Source organism: Anolis sagrei, chromosome 13 (genome assembly GCF_037176765.1).
Source record: "Anolis sagrei isolate rAnoSag1 chromosome 13, rAnoSag1.mat, whole genome shotgun sequence".
Lineage (NCBI taxonomy): Eukaryota > Metazoa > Chordata > Lepidosauria > Squamata > Dactyloidae > Anolis > Anolis sagrei.
The window spans coordinates 5,953,574-5,976,756 of record NC_090033.1 but is presented as its reverse complement, the minus strand read 5'-3'; the positions used below and the strand labels follow the sequence as shown (position 1 = coordinate 5,976,756).

The following is a 23,183-nucleotide window of genomic DNA, read 5'->3' as shown; positions in this document are numbered from 1 at the left end:
TCTTGCTACACCCCTGGACTTCGCTTGACTACGCTTTCTTCCCTGAGGCTTCACTGCTTTTGTTTACCATTTGCATGCTGTGCCTTCTTTTTGTGACTTTGGAGTACTATGTTTGATTCGGTTCTTTTGTCCAGTTAATCCAGATTATACTTTTGTTTACCTTTTGAACCAGGACCTTTGAGTTTTGACCAGAGGCATTGAGTTAAGTGTCTCTGAGTCTTTTTCCTTTACTTCAATAAACTCTGTGTTAGAACTAACGCTGAGCCTGGCCCATTAAGGCGTCTGTGATTCCGACACTTTCAGTCCAATATTCCCAATAGACTGGGCCCAATTCCCACAATACAGGGAGGTAAGCCACTCAAATATTGTCAGACTACAACTCCCAGCATCTTTCAGCACTGATCATGCTGCCAATGATCCCTGGAAAGTGGCGTTCTTCCCAATCATGTGCTACAACTCACCAGGCCCATTCCAAAGGTACTTATGGCACTTTGACACTTTCCTTTGAAATTACAGTGGAAGAAAACGTGACACTCTTTGCCATCAAGGATAAGTCAGCAAACTTCATATTCTAGCAATTTCCCACCTGAACTTCAATTCTTTTCTCAAGAAGTTCCCAAAGGACACTTTCTTGGAAGCCGATATACATCACTGGTATGGTGTTGATTCCTCTGCTCAGATGGGGCACTATAATTAGAAACGGCGCAAGGTTCTCCCCATTGCCTTGAACTGCATTCCCGGAAAACTACCCCCTGTCTTTCTCTGATCCATGTCGCTAGCTTGTTTACACAGACCAAGAATTCACCTATGCCAAATGATCACTATACCCCAACACCAAATAATTAATTTAAAAAAACTTTTAAGCTCCAACTCCAAATCCATTCTTTGTGCAACGTAACACTGGAGTAAAATAACACGGCACTTTGGGAAGGCCACTGAAATGCAACTAGAAAACAAATAAGCAAAGATATGTACATTATCTACACGGCGTTTTTTCCAAACTGATGTTTGTTTGTGATATTAGGGTTTTCAAGACATAGTTCTAAATCTCCGCCTGAGCTCTGCAAGTGCAGCATTCTTCCAAATGAAGCACAGAGTGTTTGAGGATTGGGGCATCCGTAGGGAGACTAAGGGGCTCGTTTATTAAGCCATTATGCTCCCAACTCTGCTGTGGCAGCCACCTCTCCACAGAAGTCAATAATGACAATGAAATACAACACCGCCTGAGCTCTGCGAGAGCAGCATTTTTCCGAATGAAGCACAGAGTGTTTGAGGATTGGGGCATCCGTAGGGAGACTAAGGGGCTTGTTTATAAAGCCGTTGTCCCCCCAACTCTGCTGTGGCAGCCACCTCTCCACAGAAGTCAATATTGACACTGAAATACAACAATGCCTGAGCTCTGCGAGTGCAGCATTTTTCTGAATGAAGCAGAGAGTGTTTGAGGACCAGGACATCTGTAGGGATATCCAAGGTGCTTATTTATAAAACTATTGTCCGACCAACCCTGCTATATGCCTGCAAGACGGACTATCTACAGACATCACATGCCACTCCTGGAACGATTCCATCAGCATTGCCTCCAAAAAATCCTGCAAATCTCTTGGGAAGACAGGTGGACAAATGCCAGCATGCTGGAAGAAGTAAAGGTCACTAGCACTGAAGCGATGATCTTCCACCATCAACTCCACTGGACTGGCCACGTTGTCCGGATGCCCAACCACCGTCTCCCTAAACAGTTGTTCTACTCCGAACTCAAGAACAGAAAACAGAATGTTGGTGGGCAGGAAAAGAGACTGAAATATGGGCTCAAAGCCAACCTTAAAAACTATGGCATAGACACCAAGAACTGGGAAGCCCTGGCCCTTGAGCGCTCCAGCTGGGGGTCAGCTGTGACCAGCAGTGCTGTAGAATTTGAAGAGGCACAAATGGAGGGCGAAAGAGAGAAACGTACCAAGAGGAATGCGCATCAAGCCAACCCCGACCGGGACCACCTTCCACCTGGAAACCAATGCCCTCACTGAGGAGAACATGCAGGTCAAGAATAGGGCTCCACGGCCACCTACGGACCCACCACCAGGACATCGCTCTTGGGGGACCATCATCCTCAGACTACGAGGGATCGCCTAAGTAAGTAAGTAAGTATAAATCTCCAACTTGTTTCTATTCCAACGTCTAAGATAATATCGATAGTATTATGTTATATAACCTGGAGATGTTACAACACTTAAGGACAGGACATAAACACTTTTGTAAACAGAAGCTCTCTCAGAACAAAGTAAAAGAGCTAGGAAGCTAACACGAAATAAATAGCTGGGGGATTTGGAGTATTATTAGTTACACAGAATCTGTATGTCCAGTGTTGTTATTTGTGTAAAATTCTGATACTCTTACTAGAAAATTGCAATAAAGTTACTGAAAAGTTATTGATAACATTCTCAACATGTCAGACTACACAGAAAAGCCATTGAAATCCACAAGAAGCACGTGGACAATGTCAACAGAAAGGAGGAAACCATGAAACCATCTGGCTACCAATATTTAAAAAAACTCTAAAATCAGGATATTAAATAAAAAGCAACACTCAAACAGGGGAATTCCAGACAAGAAACAATCAGGGCCGGCTACCCCCCTCCCAACAAAGGATTCCCCCAGGCAGACACCAAATCGAGGCCTTCAGCTCTTAAAATTATTCAGTGTTTTAAATACGGAGTTAAATTGTATATCCCCAGTCTGTATCTATAAACAAGACATTTTATTCTACTAATTTAAAAAATCCCTAATTCCTGTTTTAATTATCCTCCTATTCCTCGGAAGGCAAGAACCTAAAACGCCTCTTCCTATGGGTCAAGCGATGGCTTTGACATGAAAGGAAAACTCTTATGCATTTCAGTTCCCTCAAAAAATACGATTTTATGTATTTTATTTTTCTTACCGTACCATCTCTACTATTAAAAAAAAGATGATTACTTTAGACATCGTTTCAAATTTGCTCAAAGCTCACAGTAGTGCAACAGATCAAAGACCATTTTGTTCACACAGCGGTGAACCAGTTCCAGAAATAGGACAATGTGCCAGAACATCATGTTCTTTTCACCTGTGGTCCCCAGCAACTAGTATTCCAAGGAACACGTGAAGATAAAATCACTGTTGACGGATTAAGGTATCTTACGCTCGGTTACAGAAGAAGGCAGAGGCAAACCAAGCTTCTTTTCCTAGTGCGGAAATACAGCAGTGGTTCCCAACCAGTGGTCCGTGGACTACCAGTGGTCCACAAGAACTAAAATATGGTCCTCACTATTACTACACCATTGCAACGAGAGTGACCGGTCTTGCAAAACCTTCTTATAGTGCCGAGGCTTATTAAATATGGTTTTCTGTGGACGAGCAGATGGCGACTACTGGATGGTGCATGTTCTGTATCAGAAACTACAGCTGATGTAGTCTATCCAATGCAGTTTTCTGAATCAGCTGATGTGGTCTATCTAGTGCAAATTTCTGAATCGGTTGATGTGGTCTATCCAATGCAATTTTCTGAATCAGCTGATGTGGTCTATCAAATGCAAATTTCGGAATGAGCTGATGTGGTCTATACAGTGAAATTTTCTGAATCAGCTGATGTGATCTATCCAATGCAATTTTCAGAAATGGTCTATCCAATGCAATTTTTGGAATCAGCTGATGTGGTCTATCCAATGCAAGTTTCTGAACTATCTGATGTGGTCTATCCAGTGCAATTTTCTCATTCAGCTGATGTGGTCTATCCAACGTAATTTTCTAAATCAGCACCCCAAATAACCAAACTGAATCTAAAGTTGACCAAAACCAGATTCGTAACCCTTTTGGTACTAGTGTTGGAGAGTGGTCCCTGGTCAAAATAAGGTTGGGAACTACTGAAATACAGGAACCATAGACTCCTGAGGCAGGGATTTCCTTACTTCCTTAATATCCCAAAACAGTGTAGTCTGCTTTTCCTAACTACATAAGGACACTCCAAAGCCACATGCCTTCCCATTGCGACATCCAAGCCTTACTAAACCACCTTCGTCTTGCACAACATCACCACCATAACGTTCTGGAATCCGTCAAATGACTTGGCATGAGGATCGCAGCTAAAGGCAACAGGATATCCCAGCTGAAGTTCAAAACACCTGGAAGACTAGAGTTTGGGAATCACTAACTGAAATACTGCATATTCACCAAGTTTGTAGAAATCCTTGCACAAGCTATTTCAGTTGCCTTGTTTTTCTATCTCGGAATCCTTTGGTGCCATCAGCCAAACTCACAACTTCACCGTCCACCCATGACTGTAGATCACTTATGGGGTGGTTTAAAACTCCAGTCTCCACACTCAAGGCCATGGCTAACCCCTTTCATACATTTTGGAAGGTTATTCCATCAAACAAAAATGTCTTTGTGCTCAAATATCTTGGGGTTTTTTACAAACTAACTTCCATAACCATTGATGGCCAGAATTCTGGAACTGGAATTCTGCATTATCTCAGACATCGTGGTTATAGCATCTCCAAACAGGGAGAGTCCTGGCACAATCCCTGACAGATGCCCATCTAGACCCGGACCAATTTAAGCAGGTTATGGTTTATTGAGTTCTGTGTTATTTTTTAATATCCAAACCCAAGTAACTATTATCTATTAATCAGCTACAACCATCAATTGGAAACCACAATTCCTTCATGGCTGAGAATGTGTTCACTTGTTCAGACCAATCCTTTTCTTCCCTTCTTAATGTCCTCCCTCCTGTTTCTAATTTGCCACATAACATCTTGATGTAACATGCAAATTACTGTAATTACCACTAACCTAGTATTGGTACTAATCGTTTGGATATCCAGGAATATTAACCTGATATTTAAATATAAGGTCATTCAATTATTCCCAACTTACAAAACAAAGTGGAAACTATGGCCACTGGCCATGCGGGTTAGGCAAGTTAGGTGATATGGTTCAGCACATTTGGAAGGTGACAGATCAGGAAAGGCTGATATAAACAATACACAAGGTCTGAGTAAGACACAGGACATCCTATTAGTAAGACAGGAAGCATTTTCAAGACCGCCTCGCTGCCATAGCAGCCAAACGTACAATCATAGCACGTGTAACCCTAGTATCATGTGTTATACTGCTGTCTCATCTGGTAAAAACTGCAACTTAATCCATGGGCAAGAGCTGAGTAAACACCACATCTTCTCACTATACCTGGTGTACTGAAAGGCAGCACATTAGAGTAGTTAGCCTAATGAACTAGGGCTGAAAGAGAACCATTTAAAAACCCCTGAAGCTGAGTGACCTTGGTCAATTATTGTCTCTTTGCCTAACCTATCTTACACGGTTGTTACAAAGATTAAGAGAAAGATGATCTTCCAGGTCCTCAGAGGAAAAGAAAGCTTGGCTTTTTCCCCAGGCAGGACGCAGCCAAGCTTTGAAGCTGCAAGACTATTCAAAGCCAATCAATTGCAGCATTCACACTTACCTCAAACAGACAAAGAGTTCTTCCTCCCACCTTGGACATTCCACAGATATATAAACCCAACTTGCCTTGTTTCCAACAGACCCCACAACTTCTGAGGATGCCTGCTATAGATATGGGCGAAATGCCAGGAGAGAATGCTTCTGGAATATGACAGCCCAAAAAACCCACAGCAACCCAGAAAAGAATGTTGTGTAATGCAATAAATATATAGGCTGCATACATATAGTAAAGGAATTAATTCATAAACAGAGAAGAATTCCCTTAGACACAAAGGAACGACATGGCCGATTTCAAATTCTCATTAGACCAAAGAGAATGTGTGAGATTTTCTTGAGTTCCCTCAACAGAGGTAAACATACAACTGTTTACAAAAAGTAGGAACTGAGATAACCCCACCCTTCACATAATTACAATCTTGTTCAGTAAGCTAAGGTGTGTCCCAAAAAAGGAGCACGGGGGAAAAGTAGAAAAACATTAATTTAGACCTGGAAAAAAATCAGTAATGCTTGTTATTTACTTTTGGAAGCAAACATTGCACCCAAAGGACCTTTTCAAAATTTAAGTGCCGACCCTCTGGGCCCTTCAAGACAGGACCTGACCCCAGATTTTCTGTTTATGCAAGATTATAATCTGTTTATCCCAGACTCTTATAGTCCAGTTTAAAGCAGAAAACCTGGGCACTGATCCTGGGATATAGGGCCTGTCTGGAAGGGCGCTCTGAGAAATATTTACCTATAACACACCTTCCACAACACCCCCCATTGAGTTTAACAAACCACATGCTCACCTCGTCAGCGCTCAGCTCCTCCATTGTTTTCCTCTTAATGGTGAAAGGCGTCTGGGGGAAGGGGAGGCTCCTTACTTCCCTTCAAGGGCCTCCTTGGAGAACAGAGAGTCTCTGTGGGAATCCCTGTCCTGCTGCCTCTCTCTCTTTTCCCAAAGGGGTGCCTCAGAGTTGCATAGTCAGGAGTTAAAGAGCAAGACCACAGAAGACACTTTCTGCCCTTGGGGCAACAAGCAGCTCCCTTCTCTCCGGTTAGACGGACGACAACAAACAAACACACACAGAAAACTCTGTACAAACAACTTTGTTTGGTAGTCAAACCTTCAGGCCTTCCTGTACTTTCAGCTTTGAAAGCCTCTTTTTGTAGGCACTTAAAACATTAAAGTTGTGGCTCCTATTTCTCCAGAATCTAGGCTACTTCTCAGCCCTATTTTGAACGTTTCCTAGACCCAAGTAATCTCAGGTGGGTTCCAGAAACTCTACTCCTCCTATTTCTACTCAATCTAGGCTAATTTTCTGCCCTATTGTAACTGTTTTCTGGACAACAAGAGACCTAGGTGGGTTTCCAAAACTCTACTCCTCAGTTTTCTATAACGGCAAGTGAACGTAAAGTAGAAATCCTCCTTGTTGTCTCACCAGAACGCAAAGTGGGAATCCTCCTGGGAAATTTAGGCTACTTTTCTGCCCTATTTTGAACTTTTCCTAGACGATGGAGACCCAAGCAGCCTGAGGTGTGTTTCAGAAACTCTACTCCTCCGTTTTCTATCGGACAGGAACACGTAAAGCAGAAATCCCCTTTGTTATCTCACCAGAAGGTAAATGCAAAGTGGGAATCCTCCTGGGAAATCTAGGCTACTTTTCGGCCCTACTTTGATTGTTTCCCAGACAACGGAGACCCACGCAGCCTCAGGTGGGTTTCGGAAACTCTACTCCACCTATTTCTACACAATCTAGGCTTCTTTTCTGCCCTAGTTTGACCGTTTCCTGGACGACAAGAGACCCAAGTAGCCTCAGGTGGGTTTCTGAAACTCTACTCCTCTGTTTTCTATAAAGGCAGGCGAGTGTAAAGCCCAAATCCTCCTTGTCGTCTCACCAGAAGGCAAAGTGGGAATCCTCCTGGGAAAATCTAGGCTACTTTGCGGCCCTATTTTGACTGTTTCCTCCTATTTCTACACAATCTAGGCTGCTTTTCTGCCCTATTTTCACCGTTTCCTAGACGACAGAGACCCACGGAGCCTCAGGTGGGTTTCGGAAACTCTACTCCACCTATTTCTACACAATCTAGGCTACTTTTCTGCCCTCGTTTGAACGTTTCCTGGACGACAAGAGACCCAAGCAGCCTGAGGTGGGTTTCCGAAACTCTACTGCTTAGTTTTCTATCCGGCAGTTGAGTGTAAAGCAGAAATCCTCCTTGTTGTCTCACCAGAAGGCAAACGCAAACTGGAAACCCTCCTGTCTGCAAGAAACCCTATGGGGTAGGCTCAATATCCTTTCAGACCCCAAAGTTTCCTAGACGACAAGAGACCCAAGCAGTCTGAGATGGGTTTCCGAAACTGTACTCTGTTTTCTATAACGGCAGACGACCATAAAGCAGAAATCCCTCTTGTCTCACTGGAAGGCGAATGCAAATTGGAAATCCTTCTGTCTGCAAGAAACCCTATGGGGTAGGCCCAATATCCTTTCAGACCCCAAAGTTTCCTAGACGACAAGAGACCCAAACAGCCTGAGGTGGTTTTCTGAAACTCTACTCTTCGGTTTTCTATCCGGTAGTTGAGTGTAAAACAGAAATCCCCCTTGTTGTCTCACCAGAAGGTGAATGCAAATTGGAAACCCTCCTGTTTGCAAGAAACCCTATGGGGTAGGCCTAATATCCTTTCAGACCCCAAAGTTTCCTAGACGACAAAGGTCCAAGCAGCCTGAGGTGGGTTTCCAAAACTCTACTCCTCGGTTTTCTATAACGGCAGGCAAGTGTAAAGCAGAAATCCCCCTTGTTGTCTCACAAGAAGGAGAATGCAAATTGGAAACCCTCCTGTCTGCAAGAAACCCTATAGGCCCATAGATCCTGAAGCTTTTCCTAGACAGGAGCCCAAATCTGCAGCTTTGCAAGGGTAGCGCCGATCCTTATCTCCAAATGTCACAGGAAACGTGCCTTCTGAGTGTACCAGAGTCCCATAGAGAGCGCCTATCTCCAGAGGCCTACTCAATATTGGCTTCTGAGTGTATCAGAGTCCCATAGAGACAACGACAGCCCTGCCTCCACCTAGAAGAAGCACCAGAGCCCACCCACAGCAAGAGTACAAAAGGAGCCACACATGGAGTCCCAGTCTGTGGGGGAGTCAACGTCCTGGAGTCCCAGCTTGACTAGAGAGCCAATGTCTTGCTGTCCCAGTTGGGCTGGAGAGAGGACTCCCTGGATTCCCAGTCTGTGGGAGAGTCCACGTCCTGGAGTCCCAGTTTCACCCTAGATTCAACGTCTTGGCGTCCCAGCTGGACTGGAGATATAGTTCCCAGTCTGAGGGAGAGTCCACGTCCTGGAGTCCCAGTTTCACCACAGATACAACGTCTTGGCGTCCCAGTTGGGCTGGAAATATAGTTCCCAGTCTGTGGGAGAGTCCACGTCCTGGAGTCCCAGTTTCACCAGAGATTCAACATCTTGGCGTCCCAATTGGACTGGAGATATAGTTCCCAGTCTGAGGGAGAGTCCACGTCCTGGGAATGCAGTGCCTTGGGAGCCCGGGAGTGAGTTCCCAGCTCTCCCAGGCTTCCAGAGGCCCAGGGTGCCTTCCTTCCGCCTTTCTCTCGCCAGCAGCCCCTCCAAAACCCTGAGGGAAGACTAGGCCCCCAAGCCTGCCGCTTTCCTAGCCCCTCCGGCCCGCCCCCTTCCCCTCCGCCTCGGCCTTCCCTTCGCCTGCCTTCTCCTCACAGAGATTATTCATCAAAACAAGGAGGCGGCGGCGGCGGCCATCTTGACGTCGGCTCACGTGAGGCGCGTAAAAGCGTAAAGCGCGTCCGCGTCGGGCGGAGGATGTCAGCCAATAGGAAAAAAGGGAGCAGGCTCCTCCTCCGGCCAATGATTGGACGCCCTCAATGGGCCAATCGCGGCTAAGGGCGCTAACGCTAGCCAATAGGGAAGCGAAGAGATGGAGCAGGCTCCGCCCACTTCTCCTCCTCCAACGCCGAGACGGTCAGGAGGCGGAGCCTGCTTGAGCCGTAGCAACAGGGGCGGGGCCAGGCCGTTGTTGCTGCCGGGGGCGTGGCTTCGTCTGGCGGGAAAAGGGAAAAGAGGGCGGGGCTTGTGTCCTTAAGGGGGAAATGGGAGATTGATCACACTCATCTTATATTATGTTATATTGTATTGTGTTGCATTGCATTGCATTGTATTATATTGTATTGTATTATATTGCATTGTATTATATTGTATTGCATTGCATTGCATTGCATTGTATTAAATTGTATTGTATTGCGTTGTATTGTATTGTATTATATTATATTGCATTGTATTATATTATATTGCATTGTATTATATTGCATTGTATTGCATTATATTATGTTGTATTATATTATATTGCATTGTATTATATTGTATTGTATTATATTGTATTTTATTATATTGTATTGCATTGTATTGCATTGCATTGTATTGTATTCTATTCTATTCTATTCTATTCTATCATATTGCATTGTATTGTATTATATTATATTGCATTGTATTATATTATATTGCATTGTATTATATTATATTGCATTGTATTATATTATATTGCATTGTATTGTATTGTATTATATTGCATTATATTGTATTGTATTATATTATATTGCATTGTATTGTATTGTATTATATTGTATTGCATTGCATTATATTGTATTGCATTATATTGTATTATATTGTATTGCATTGCATTGTATTATATTGTATTGTATTATATTATATTGTATTGTATTATATTGTATTGTATTGTATTATATTGTATTGTATTATAGTATATTATATATTGGTATATATTATATATGTATATATATAATATAATATATATTATAAATTATATATTATTATGTATTATATATTATAAATATACTATTATAAAATATAAATAATATATTATTATATATTATATATTACATGCTAATGTTGATCATACTCATGTATTATATATTTTATACATTATATATACATTATATATATTACATAACAGATATATAAAATAACTGTATTATGATAATATATATAATATATTATATTATATAGTTTACTATTATATTAAATAAAATATTACTATATTACTATTGTATTATATGTTGATCATACTCATGTATTATACATTTTATACATTATATATATATATATATATGATAGATATATAAAATAACTATATTATGATAATACATATTATATATTATATGATATAGTTTACTATTATATTAAATAAAATATTACTATATTACTATGATATATATATATTATATATATAATATATTATACACTTTATTACTATATTATATAAACTGTCACTATATTACTATGACATATACTTTATTACTATATTATATATAATGTTACTATATTATTGTGATATATAGTATATATTTTATATTATATTATATACTATATTATATATATATTACTATACTATATAATATATTATGTATTATATTACATACTATTTTATATACTACTTATATAAAATTACTATAATATGTATATATATTATATACTTTATTATTATATTTTATATATTACTATGTTGTATATGTATCATATATATTTTATTGTATACTTTATTACTATATTATATATAATATTACTATGTTACTATGATATATACTATATATTACATTATAGACTATATTATATTTTATATTTAATGCTATAATATATAATATGTATTATATTCCATACTATTTTATATAATATATATATATATATATTATAAAGTATAGATTATATAGTTTATTGCTATATAACATATAATGTTATATTTCTATTATATATACTATATATTACATACTATATTATATTTTATATAATACTATGTTACTATAATATATAATATATATTATCTATTATATTACATACTGCTTAATATATTATATATATAAAATGACTATAATATATATTATATTATGTACTATATTCTATATTATATTTTATATATTACTATATTACTACATTATATAAAATGACTATAATATATATAATATGATATATAATATATTGCTATGATATATGATATATTTTATATAATATTGTATATTATATTACTATATTACTATAATATATGTAATATATTATGTGTTATATTATATTGCATACTATATTATATTTCTATATTACCTATTATATATAATATTACTATATTACTAAAATATATATAAATTACATATTTTATTACTATATTATCTATAATATTACTATATCACAATAATGTATTATATTTTATAAACCATGTATTATGATATTATATATTATATTACTATATCACTGTAATATTATAGGTAGTATATATTATATTATATTCTTTATTACTATATTGTATATAATAGTACTATATTACTGTAATATATATATTATTATATACCTTCTGCTGTGAGAGAATAGGACGTCTGCAAAAACATTTGAATCCGTTAGAAGGGGTGAGCTCCCATCTGTCAGCGCCAGCTTCCCATCCAGGGACATGAGAGAAGCCTCCCAACATCTGCAAAGACGTTGCCCAGGGGACACCTGGACGTGTTACCATCCTGTGGGAGGCTTCTCTCATATCCCTGGATGGGAAGCTGGAACTGACATATGGGAGCTCACCTCTTCTAACGGATTCAAACCGCAGACCTGTCGGTCAGCAGTCCTGGTGTGAGAGAATTGGCTGTCTGCAAAGACATTACCCAGGGGACACCCAGATGTGTTACCCTGCATGAGAAGCTGGAGCTGACAGACGGGAGCTCACCGTCTGTCACTGTTTTGGGAAATGATTATAGAAAAACACAGGATACATTGTCCATCATTGCCTTTAATGTAGGGATACACCAAGTATAGTAACAGTCACCGCTTTAGTCCCAGGAAATAGCTGGGATTCATACTTTTTTTTTACAGAAAGGAAACAAGGAGAAAAGGCTTTTTTCCTCTGACGGAAAGAGAGTAGTTCCGTCCACAGGTTTCTCGACTGAGTTGTCCTCAATCAGGCTCTTTTGAAGACTTGCCGGCTGACTTCATTCTCACACCGGAGTTCCTGCAAATGAATTATCACATAATAATAATAATAATAATAATAATAATAATAATTTTTCATGTCACGAGCGACTGGAGAAACTGCAAGTTGCTTCATGTGTGAGAGAATTGGCAGTCTGCAAGGACGTTGTCCAGGGGATGCCCAGATGTGTACTACCCTGTGGGAGGCTTCTCTCGCATCCCTGGATGAGAAGCTGGAGCTCACAGATAGAAGCTCACCCCACTCCCCAGATTCGAACCGCCGACCTTTCGGTCAGCAGTCCTTCTCGTGGGAGAGAATTGGCTGTCTGCGAGGACGGTGCCCAAGAGATGCCTGGTTGTGTTACCACCCTGTGGGGGGCTTCTCTCATGTCCTTGCATGAGGAGCTGGAGCTGACAGACAGGAGCTCACCCTGCTCCCTGGATTCGAACCGCCAACCTGGTGTCCTGGTGTGAGAGAATTGGCAGTTTGCAAGGATGTTGCCTAGAAGATTCCCGGATGTTTTACCACCCTGTGGGAGACTTCTCTCATTTCCCCATATGAGAAGCTGGAACTGACATACAGGAGCTCACCTCGCTCCCCGTTGAACTGTCGACCTTTTGGTCAGCAGTCCTTGTGATGTGAAAGAACTGGCAGTCTGCAAGGATGTTGCCTAGAACATTCCCAGATGTGTTACCAGCCTGTGGGGGGCTTCTCTCATGTCCCCGCATGGGAAGCTGGAGCTGACAGATGGGAGCTTGCCCTGCTCCCTGGATTCGAACCGCCAGCCTTTCAATCAGGAGTCCTTCTGGTATGAGAGAATTGGCAGTCTGCAAGGACGTTGCCCAGAAGATGCCCAGAAGTGTTACCACCCTGTGGGAGGATTCTTATATGTCCACACATAAGAAGCTGGAGCTGGCAGACGGGAGCTCACCCTACTCCCTGGATTAAAACCATCAACTTTTTTGGTCAGCAGTCCTTCTGGTAGTCTGCAAGGCCTAGGAGATGTGTTACCATAACCTGGCATGACGGGAGTTGTGGTTCACACACAACCTTATGCAATGTGTACAATTCGAAATTTGACTTTTTGAAATAACCCAGGCAACGCCGGGTACACAAGCTAGAAATTACATATGGCACATCTTCACAATTTTGTTTTCTGAATTGGAGAAAGCCTGTATCTGATCATGTGTGTGTGTGTGTGTGTGTGTGTATGTATATATGTATATATATAGTTCCAGGACGGTATACCAAGTAGAGTTCATCGCCTTCAATCCAATGCGTCCAGCCTCTGTTTTTCTTCTCCCCAGTCTGGACACAAACGAGTTTGTCGTTGTCCCAGGTCACCACACTCTTCGTTTTCAGAGGGAAAAGAGAAGACATATCAATATGCAGCAATTGAAATAATCTGAGGACAAAGGGGGAAGTGGAGAGCGAAACCGGGGCCTCTTAAACGAGGTTCAGAAGATGGGACAGCAGAGGAGTCATTCGGATTGGGCAAACTGTTAGGCCCAGGCCTGATGGAGACCCTGGAGGTTCTCACCTTGCATTTCCGGTTGTCCAAACCTTTGTTGTCCTCCTCAAACTCCTCCCCGATCCGGAACTCGACGAAATAGTTTCGGAAGGTGCTGGTGGTGCTGATGGTGAAGGCGTCTCCCTCCTGCTTGATGACCTTCTGGGGCTTCAGCATCTTGGCGATCTTGCGCGTGGCAAAGTCGATGCCTTGGAGGAGAGAGACGTCAAAGCACTAGACCCACAGACTTTCCTGTTCACTTAGTTTGCCTGTTCCAGAAGCATTCTCTCCTGACATTTCGCCCACATCGACGGCAGGCATCCTCAGAGGTTGTGAGGTCTGTTGGAAACTAGGCAAGTGAGATATATAGATATATATATATATATATATATATATATATATCCAGAGAAAGAACTTTTGTCTGCTTGAGGCAAGTGTGGATGTTGCCATTGGCCAGCTTGGTTAGCATTGAATAGCCTTGCAGCTGCAAAGCCTGGCTGCAAAGCCAAGCGCTGCAATCAGAGGATTCCTCCAGGCAGGAAGCAGCCAGGCTTTGAAGCTGCAAGGCTAGGAAATGAGGCAAGCGGAATGTGTGTGTGTGTGTATATATATATATATATCTGTGGCAGGTCCTGGGTGGGAGAAAGAGCTGTCTCTTTGAGGCAATTGTGAATGTTGCCATAGGCCACCTTGATTAGCCTTGCAGTTTCAAAGCCTGGCTGCTTGCTGCCTGGGGGAAGCCTCAAGCAGATATGACTTTTCTTCCTCCCACCCTGGACATTATTCCACAGATATAGATATATATATATATATATATATATATATATATATATATATATATACAGCCTACTTGCCTCATTTCCAACACACCTCCATGCAGATAGAACCCTTACTGATTGACTTTGAAGCTGCAAGACTATTCAGTGCTAATCAAGCTGTATATATATATATATATCTGTGGCCCATGGCAACATTCACACTTGCCTCCAACAGACAAGAATTCTATCCCCCACCCGGGACATCATTCCACAGATATATATACAATCCAGTTGCCTCATTTCCAACAGACCTCACAACGGTGGCAGTAATCAACCAGACTTTGCAGCTGCAAGGCTATTCAATGCTAGCCAAGCTTGCCAATAGCAACATTCACACCTGCCCCAAGCAGACAAGAGTTCTTTCTCCCACCCTGGACATTCCACAGATAGATATACACTCCACTTGCCTCATTTCCTAGCCTTGCAGCTTCAAAGCCTGGCTGCTTCCTGCCTGGGGGAACGCTCTGTTTGCAGCACTTGACTTTGCTTCCAGGCTTTGCAGCTGCAAGGCTATTCAGTGCTAAGCAAGCTGGCCAATGGCAACATTCACACTTGCCTCCAACAGACAAGAGTTCTTTCTCCCACCCTGGCAAAGCCTGGCTGCTTCCTTGTGGGAGGCTTCTCTGATGTCCCTGAATGAGAAGCTGGAGCTGACAGACAAGAGCTCACCCCACTCCCCAGGTTCAAACCTCTGACCTGTTGGTCAGCAGTCCTGGTGTGAGAGAATTGGCTGTCTGCAAGGATGTTGTGCAGGGGGCACCCAGATGTGTTACCATGCTGTGGGGGGCTTCTCTCACGTCACAGCATGAGAAGCTGGAGCTGACAAGTGGGAGCTCACCCCACTCCCTGGATTCAAACCTCCGACCTGTTGGTTAGCAGTCCTGGTGTGAGAGAATTGGTTGTCAGGTGGGAGGCTTGTCTTACATCTGGGTGTCCCCAGTGGGAGGCTTCTCTCACGTCCCTGCATGAGAAGCTGGAGGTGACAGATGGGAGCTCACGTCAGTGGATTCGAATAGCTGACCTTCATGTCAGCAGGGGTTTAACCCATTGCACCATCGTGGCTGGAAGTAGCCAGACTTTGAAGCTGCAAGGCTATTCGATGCTAATCAAGATAGCCGACGGCAAGAGTTCTTCCTCCCACCCTGGACATTTTTCCACAAATATATAAACCCAACTTGCCTAATTTCTAACAGATGTCACAACCTCTGAGGACTCCTGCCACAGATGTGGGCGAAAGGTCAGGAGAGAATGCTTCTGGAACGTGGCTGTCTGGAAACCCAGTGATTCCGGATATGAAAGCCTTCGACAACACAGGAAGCGTCCAACGCTGTGTTTACTTACCTAAGGCCAGCATGTAACCTTCAAAGTTGTCGCTGCTGACGAGGTTCCAGGTGCCGTTGTAATCTGCAGGCATGGCGACAAGTGTGAGAAGAGGTCCAGGCAGCCAGGAAACCCAAATTTGCAGAGTTTCCCTCTCTCTTCTGGCTCTGCTTATAAGGGGAACAGGGAGGGCCCACGGCTGGGAGGGAGGGGAACCGGGTGCAAATGGGGCTGGATTGGCAGCAGCTGGACCGGAGGAGGAGGACAAAGTTCACCCGGGCTGAAATCACTCAAGGGAGTGTTGCAGGAGTCACACCACTTTGGGAAGCAGGGAGAAGGCAATCTGGTCTCACTACTTGAAGCAGTGTTGCTCAACCTTCCTAATTCCGTGACCCCTTAATGCAGTTCCTCATGTTGTTGTGACCCCTACAAATGTCAGAAAAGAAATAGTTTCACGTATGCCGACGATCATGCCATCACCGCTCAAGCAGGGAGCTTTGAAATGGTTGAACAGAAGTCTCCGAAGCTCAGTGTTTCTCAATCTTCGTAATGCCGTGACACCTTAATACAGTACCTCATGTTGTGGTGACCCCTACAAATGATCAGCCACTGCCAGAAACAACAAAGGATTTCATGTATGCTGACGATCATGCCATCACCACTCAAGCAGAGAGCATTGAAATGGTTGAACAGAAGTCTCTGAAGCTCAGTGGTTCTCCACCTTCCTAATGCCGTAACCCCTTAATACAGTACCTCATGTTGTGGTGACTCCTACAAATGATCAGCCACTGCCAGAAACAACAAAGGATTTCATGTATGCTGATGATCATGCCATCACCACTCAAGCAGGGAGCTTTGAAATGGTTGAACAGAAGTCTCGGAAGCTCAGTGTTTCTCAACCTTCCTAATGCCGTAACTCCTTAATGCAGTTCCTCATGTTGTTGTGACCCCTACAAATGTCAGAAAAGAAATAGTTTCACGTATGCCGACGATCATGTCATCACTGCTCAAGCAGAGAACTTTGAAATGGTTGAACAGAAGTCTCGGAAGCTCAGTGGTTCTCCACCTTCCTAATGCTGTGACCCCTTAATACAGATCCTCATGTTGTGGTGACTCCTACAAATGATCAGCCACTGCCAGAAGCAACAAAGGATTTCATGTATGCTGACAATCATGCCATCACCGCTCAAGCAGGGAGCTTTGAAATGGTTGAACAGAAGTCTCGGAAGCTCAGTGGTTCTCCACCTTCCTAATGCTGTGACCCCTTAATGCAGTTCCTCATGTAGTGGTGACCCCTACAAATGCCAGAAGCAGCAAAGAGTTTCATCTACTCTGACGATCATGTCATCATCACTCAAGCAGGGAGCTTTGAAATTGTTGAACAGAAGCTCTCCAAAGCTCTAGGTAAGTGTTTCTCAACCATCCTTATGCCGTGGCCCCTGAATACAGTTCCTCATGTTCTGGTGATCCCTACAAATGATCAGCCGCTGCCAGAAGCAACAAAGAGTTTTATGTATGCTGACGATCATGTCATCACCACTCAAGCAGGGAGCTTTGAAATGGTTGAACAGAAGTCTCCAAAGCTCAGTGTTTCTCAATCTTCGTAATGCTGTGACCCTTTAATACAGTTTCTCATGTTGTGGTGACTCCTACAAATGATCAGCCACTGCCAGAAGCAACAAAGAGTTTCATGTATGCTGACGATCATGTCATCACCACTCAAGCAGAGAGCTATGAAATGGTTGAACAGAAGCTCTCCAAAGCTCTAGGTCATTGTTTCTCCACCTTCCTAATGCCGCGATCCCTTAATACAGTTTCTCATGTTGTGCTGACCCCTACAAATGCCAAAAACGACAAAGAGTTTAATCTACGCTGACGATCATGTCATCATCACTCAAGCAGGGAGCTTTGAAATGGTTGAACAGAAGCTCTCTGAAACTCTAGGTCAGTGTTTCTCCACCTTCCTGATGAAAATACAGTTCCTCATGTTGTGGTGACCCCTACAAATGCCAGAAACGACAAAGAGTTTCATCTACGCTGACGATCATGTCATCACCGCTCAAGCAGAGAACTTTGAAATGGTTGAACACAAGTCTCCGAAGCTCAGTGTTTCTCAATCTTCGTAATGCCATGACCCTTTAATACAGTTTCTCATGTTGTGGTGACCGCTACAAATGATCAGCCACTGCCAGAAGCAACAAAAAGTTTCATCTATGCTGACGATCATGCCATCACCGCTCAAGCAGGAAGCTTTGAAATGGTTGGACAGAAGCTCCCCGAAGCTCTAGGTAAGTGTTTCTCAACCTTCCTAATGCCGTGGCCCCTGAATACAGTTCCTCATGTTGTGGTGACCCCTACAAATGCCAGAAGCGACAAAGAGTTCATCTATGCTGACGATCATGCCATCACTGCTCAAGCAGGGAGCTTTGAAATGGTTGAATAGAACCTCTGTGAAGCTCTAGGTAAGTGTTTCTCAACCTTCCTAATGCCGTGGCCCCTGAATACAGTTCCTCATGTTGTGGTGACCCCTACAAATGCCAGAAGCGACAAAGAGTTCATCTATGCTGACGATCATGCTATAACCGCTCAAGCAGGGAGCTTTGAAATGGTTGAACAGAAGCTCCCCGAAGCTCTAGCCCAGTGTTTCTCAACCTTCCCAATGCCGTGACCCCTGAATACAGTTCCTCATGTTGTGGTGACCCCTACAAATGCCAGAAATGACAAATAGTTTCATCTACGCTGATGATCATGGCATCACCGCTCAAGCAGGGAGCTTTGAAATGGTTGAACAGAAGCTCTCCGACGCTCTCTAGCCCAGTGTTTCTCCACCTTCCTAATGCCGCAACCCCTTAATCCAGTTCCTCATGTTGTGGTGACCCCCAACCATAACATTATTTTCATTGCTACTTCATCGCTGTCATTTTGCCCCTGTTATGAATCGTCATGTCAATATCTGATACACAGCAGGATGTATTTTCATTCACTCAACCAAATTGGGCACAAATACCTGATATGCCCAAATTTGAATCCTGGTGGGGTTGAGGGGGGTTCATTTTGTCATTTGGGAGTTGTAGTTTCTGTCATTTATGTACAATCAAAGAGCATTCTGAACTCCACCAACAATGGGATTGAACCAATCGTGGCACACAGAACTCCCATGACATACAGAAAATACTGGAAGGGTCTGGTGGACACTGACCTTGAGTTTGGGAGTTGTAGTTCAGCTACATTCAGAGTGAATTAGGGACTCCTATCATCAAAGAGCATTCTGAACTCCACCAACGATGGAATTTAACCAAACTTAGCACACAGAACTCCCATGGCAAACAAAAAATACTGGGTTTTGGTGGACATTGACCTTGAGTTTGGGAGTTGTAATTCAACTACATTCAGAGTGAACTCAGGATTCAAACAATATTGGATCTGGACCAAACTTGGCACGGATACTCAATATACCCAAAGGTGAACACTGGTGGAATTTGGGCAACATAGACATTTGGGAGTTGTAGTTGATGGGATTTATAGTTCACCTACAATCGAAGAGCATCCTGAAGTCAAACAATATTGGATCTGGACCAAACTTGACACGGATACTCAATACGCCAAAAGGTGAACACTGGTGGACTTTGGGGGAAATGGACCTTGAGATTTAGGAGTTGTAGTTGCTGGGATGTATAGTTCACCTACAATCAAAGAGCATCCTGAAGTCAAACAATGATGGACCTGGACGAAACTTGGCACGGATACTCAATATACCAGTGAAAACTGGTGGAGTTTGAGGAAAAACAGACATTTGGGAGTTGTGGTTTCTGGGATTTATAGTCCACCTATAATCAAAAAACATTCTGAATTCAATCAATTATGGAAATGAGCCAAAACTTGGCACATAGAACTCCCATGATTAACAGAAAGTAGTGGGAGGGTTTGGTGGGCATTGACCTTGAGTGTGGGAGTTGTAGCTCATCTACATTCAGAGTGAACTAGGGACTCAAACAAAAGTGGATCTGGACCAAACTTGGCACGGATACTCAATATGCCCAAATGTGAACACTGGTGGTGTTTGGGGGAAATAGACCTTGACATTTGGGAGTTGTACTTCTTGGGATTTATAGTTCACCTACAATCAAAGAGAATCCCTACCCGTTTCTCTTAGGATAAGCATAGGAAAAACTGGTCCTTCCTTCTGCACCTTTAATTCTATGGAAGAGGGAATGACCTGGAGATGATCTTTGCAGGAAAAGCTTCCACACCTGATTCAGTTCCCTCTTCCACAAAACTGTGAAAGGAGCATTGCCCTGTTTTTCTCACTCTCAGCGTATCTCAACCTGGGGGTTGGGACCCCTGGGGGGGGGGGGCGGTGGGTGTCAGAGGGGTCGCCAAAAACCATCAGAAAACAGAATACTTTCTGTTGGTCATGAGCATTTTGTGTGGGAAGTTTGGCCAAATTCCATCATTGGTGGGGTTAAGAATGCTCATTGTAGTTGAACTATAAATCCCAGCAAATACAACTCCCAAATGTCAAGGTCTGTTATCCCTGAACTCCACCAATGTTCACCCTTGGGCATATTGAGTATTCATGCCAAGTTTAGTCCAGATCCATCATTGTTTGAGTCCTCAGTGTTCTCTGGATGTAGGTGAACTACAACTTCCAAACTTAAGGTCAATACCCACCAAATCCTTCTAGTATTTGCTTTTGGCCATTGGGGTTCTGTGTGCCAAGGCTGGTCCAATTCCATCATTGATGGCGTTCAGAATGCTCTTTGATTGTAGGTGAACTATAAATCCCAGCAACTACAACTCCCAAGTGACAAAATCTATTTTCCCCCAAACTCCACCAGTGTTCACATTTAGGCATATTGAGTATTCATGCAAAGTTTGGTCCAGATCCATCATTGTTTGAGTCTGGATACAGGTGAACTACAACTCCCAAACTCAAGGTCAATACCCACCAAAACCTCCCAGTATTTTCTCTTGGTCATGGGAGTTGTGTAGGAAGATTGACCCAATTCTATCGACGGTGGGGTTCAGAATGCTCTCTGATTGTAGGTGAACTATAAATCCCAGCAACTACAACTCTCAAGTGACAAAATCATTTGAGAGTTGTAGTTGCTGGGATTTAGAGGCAGATAGGATGAAACATGAAACGAAGCAAGGCCGTGATGTTAACTTTGGACCAGATTGTGCTTCTGCCAGGGTTATTTATACCTCCCTCCCGCTGACCACGCCAAATCCCAAAGCGTCAAAGGAAGTTCCCCGTGTGAATCGGACTGTCGCAAACAGGCCTCTTCCTGGTGGAGCAATCTCTGCTGAACCACGAGGGAGGCCTCGAACTCTGACCACAGTTCTGCAAGAGAGGAGCACAATAGGATTGCCATTCCAGATGCCACGACCGCTTTCCTGATTTACTTTACGTTGCCTGGGATAGTTGAAAAACATCAATTTCATCATTGTACCAAATGCATAAGGTTGTGGGCGAACTACAACTCCCACCAGGCCAGGTTAACTTCCTGAATCTCCATCAATACTTACAAGTTTGTTATGTTGTGCAAGTTTGCTCCAGATGCATCTTTGGTGGGGTTCAGTTTGCTCTCTGGCTGTAGGGTAAACTACAACTCCCACTATGGTTAGTCAGACCCCTCCAATCCCTCCAGTAGGTTGAGTACGTCCAGAGGGTTGTGTGTGACAAGTTTGGTCCAGGTTCATCATCGGCAGAGGTAATTTTCCCTGGTTGTGTGTGAACTACAACTCCTAAGAACGAAGGGTCAGTTCCCCGCAAACCCTCTCCAGTATGTCAACGTATCAGGTCTGTGTGCCAAGTTTGGTCCAGGTCCATCACTGGTGGAGATCACCATTTCTCTGTTTGTGGGTGAACTATAACTCCCAGAAAGGATGGGTCAACCCCCTCCAGTAATGAAATGTCAACGTATCAGGACTGTGTGCCAAGTTAGGTCCAGGTCCATCACTGGTGGAGGTCACAGCTTGTCTGGTTGTGGGTGAACTACAACTCCCAGAAAGGAAAGTCAGTTCCCCCCCCCCCCTTTCAGTAATCAAATTTTGGCATATCAGGTATGTGTGCCAAGTTTGGTACAGATCCATTTGGTGTTTGGGTTCATAGTGCTCTCTGGATGTAGGTGAACTACAACTCCCCCATATCAAGGTGAATTTTTGCCAAAGACCTCCAGTATTTTTTGATAGTCCTGGGGGCTGTGTGTGCCAAGTTTGGTCCAATTTCATCTTTGATGGAGTTCAGAGTACTCATTGATTCCAGGTGAACTATACATCCCAGTACCTACAGCTCTAAAATGTCCAGGCCAAGACATAAAAGGCACACTGGGATGTCTGCGGTGGAGGAAACACATAAAAGAAAGACTGGGATGTCTGCGGTGGAGGAAACACATAAAAGAAACACTGGGGTCCCTGTGGTAGAGGAAACACATAAAAGAAACATGGGAATGTCTGTGGTGGAGTAAACACATAAAAGAAACACTGGGATGTCTGTGGTGGAGGAAACACATGAAAGAAACACTGGGATGTCTGTAGTGGAAGAAACACGGGGATGTCTGTGGTGGAGGAAACACATAAAAGAAACATTGGGATGCCTGCGGTGGAGGAAACACATAAAAAAACACTGGGATGCGTGTGGTGGAGGAAACACATAAAAGAAACACTAGGGTGTCTGCGGTGGAGGAAATACATAAAAGAAACACTGGGATGTCTGTGGTGAAGGAAACACATAAAAGAAACACTGGGTTTGTCTGTGGTAAAGGAAACACATAAAAGATAAACTGGGATGTCTGTGGTGGAGGAAACACATGAAACACTGGGGTGTCTGTGGTAGAGGAAACAAAAGAAACACTGGGATGTCTGTGGTGGAGGAAACACATAAAAGAAACATTGGGATGCCTGCGGTGGAGGAAACACATAAAAGAAACACTGGGGTGTCTGAGGTGGAGGAAACACATAAAAGATGTCTGCAGTGGAAGAAACACTGGGATGTCTGTGGTGGAGGAAACACATAAAAGAAACATTGGGATGCCTGCGGTGGAGGAAACACATAAAAGAAACACTGTGGTGCCTGTGG

General features: G+C 42.9%; 2 protein-coding genes across 3 annotated transcripts in view; both read right to left on the bottom strand.

Moving 5' to 3' along the window:
- Nucleotides 1-9,268, bottom strand: part of UBE4B (ubiquitination factor E4B) — a 52,667-nt gene extending 43,399 nt beyond the window's left edge. The window contains exon 1 of one of the 2 annotated variants that reach the window (XM_060758937.2): nucleotides 6,276-9,268. In XM_060758937.2, coding sequence (XP_060614920.2) covers nucleotides 6,276-6,299 — 24 coding nt within the window. In that variant the 5' untranslated portion in view covers nucleotides 6,300-9,268. The remainder of the gene's footprint in view (nucleotides 1-6,275) is intronic. The other variant, XM_060758936.2, reaches the window with a different exon arrangement.
- Nucleotides 9,269-12,256: 2,988 nt separating this feature from the next.
- On the bottom strand, nucleotides 12,257-16,337 carry RBP7 (retinol binding protein 7). Its single transcript, XM_060758938.2, has 4 exons — nucleotides 16,124-16,337; nucleotides 13,995-14,173; nucleotides 13,703-13,804; nucleotides 12,257-12,493 (listed from the first exon to the last, which is right to left on the bottom strand). Exons 1-4 carry the CDS (start codon nucleotides 16,194-16,196, stop codon nucleotides 12,443-12,445), a joined length of 405 nt encoding a protein of 134 aa, XP_060614921.2. The 5' UTR covers nucleotides 16,197-16,337; the 3' UTR covers nucleotides 12,257-12,442.
- Between the last annotated feature and the right edge of the window lie 6,846 nt (nucleotides 16,338-23,183).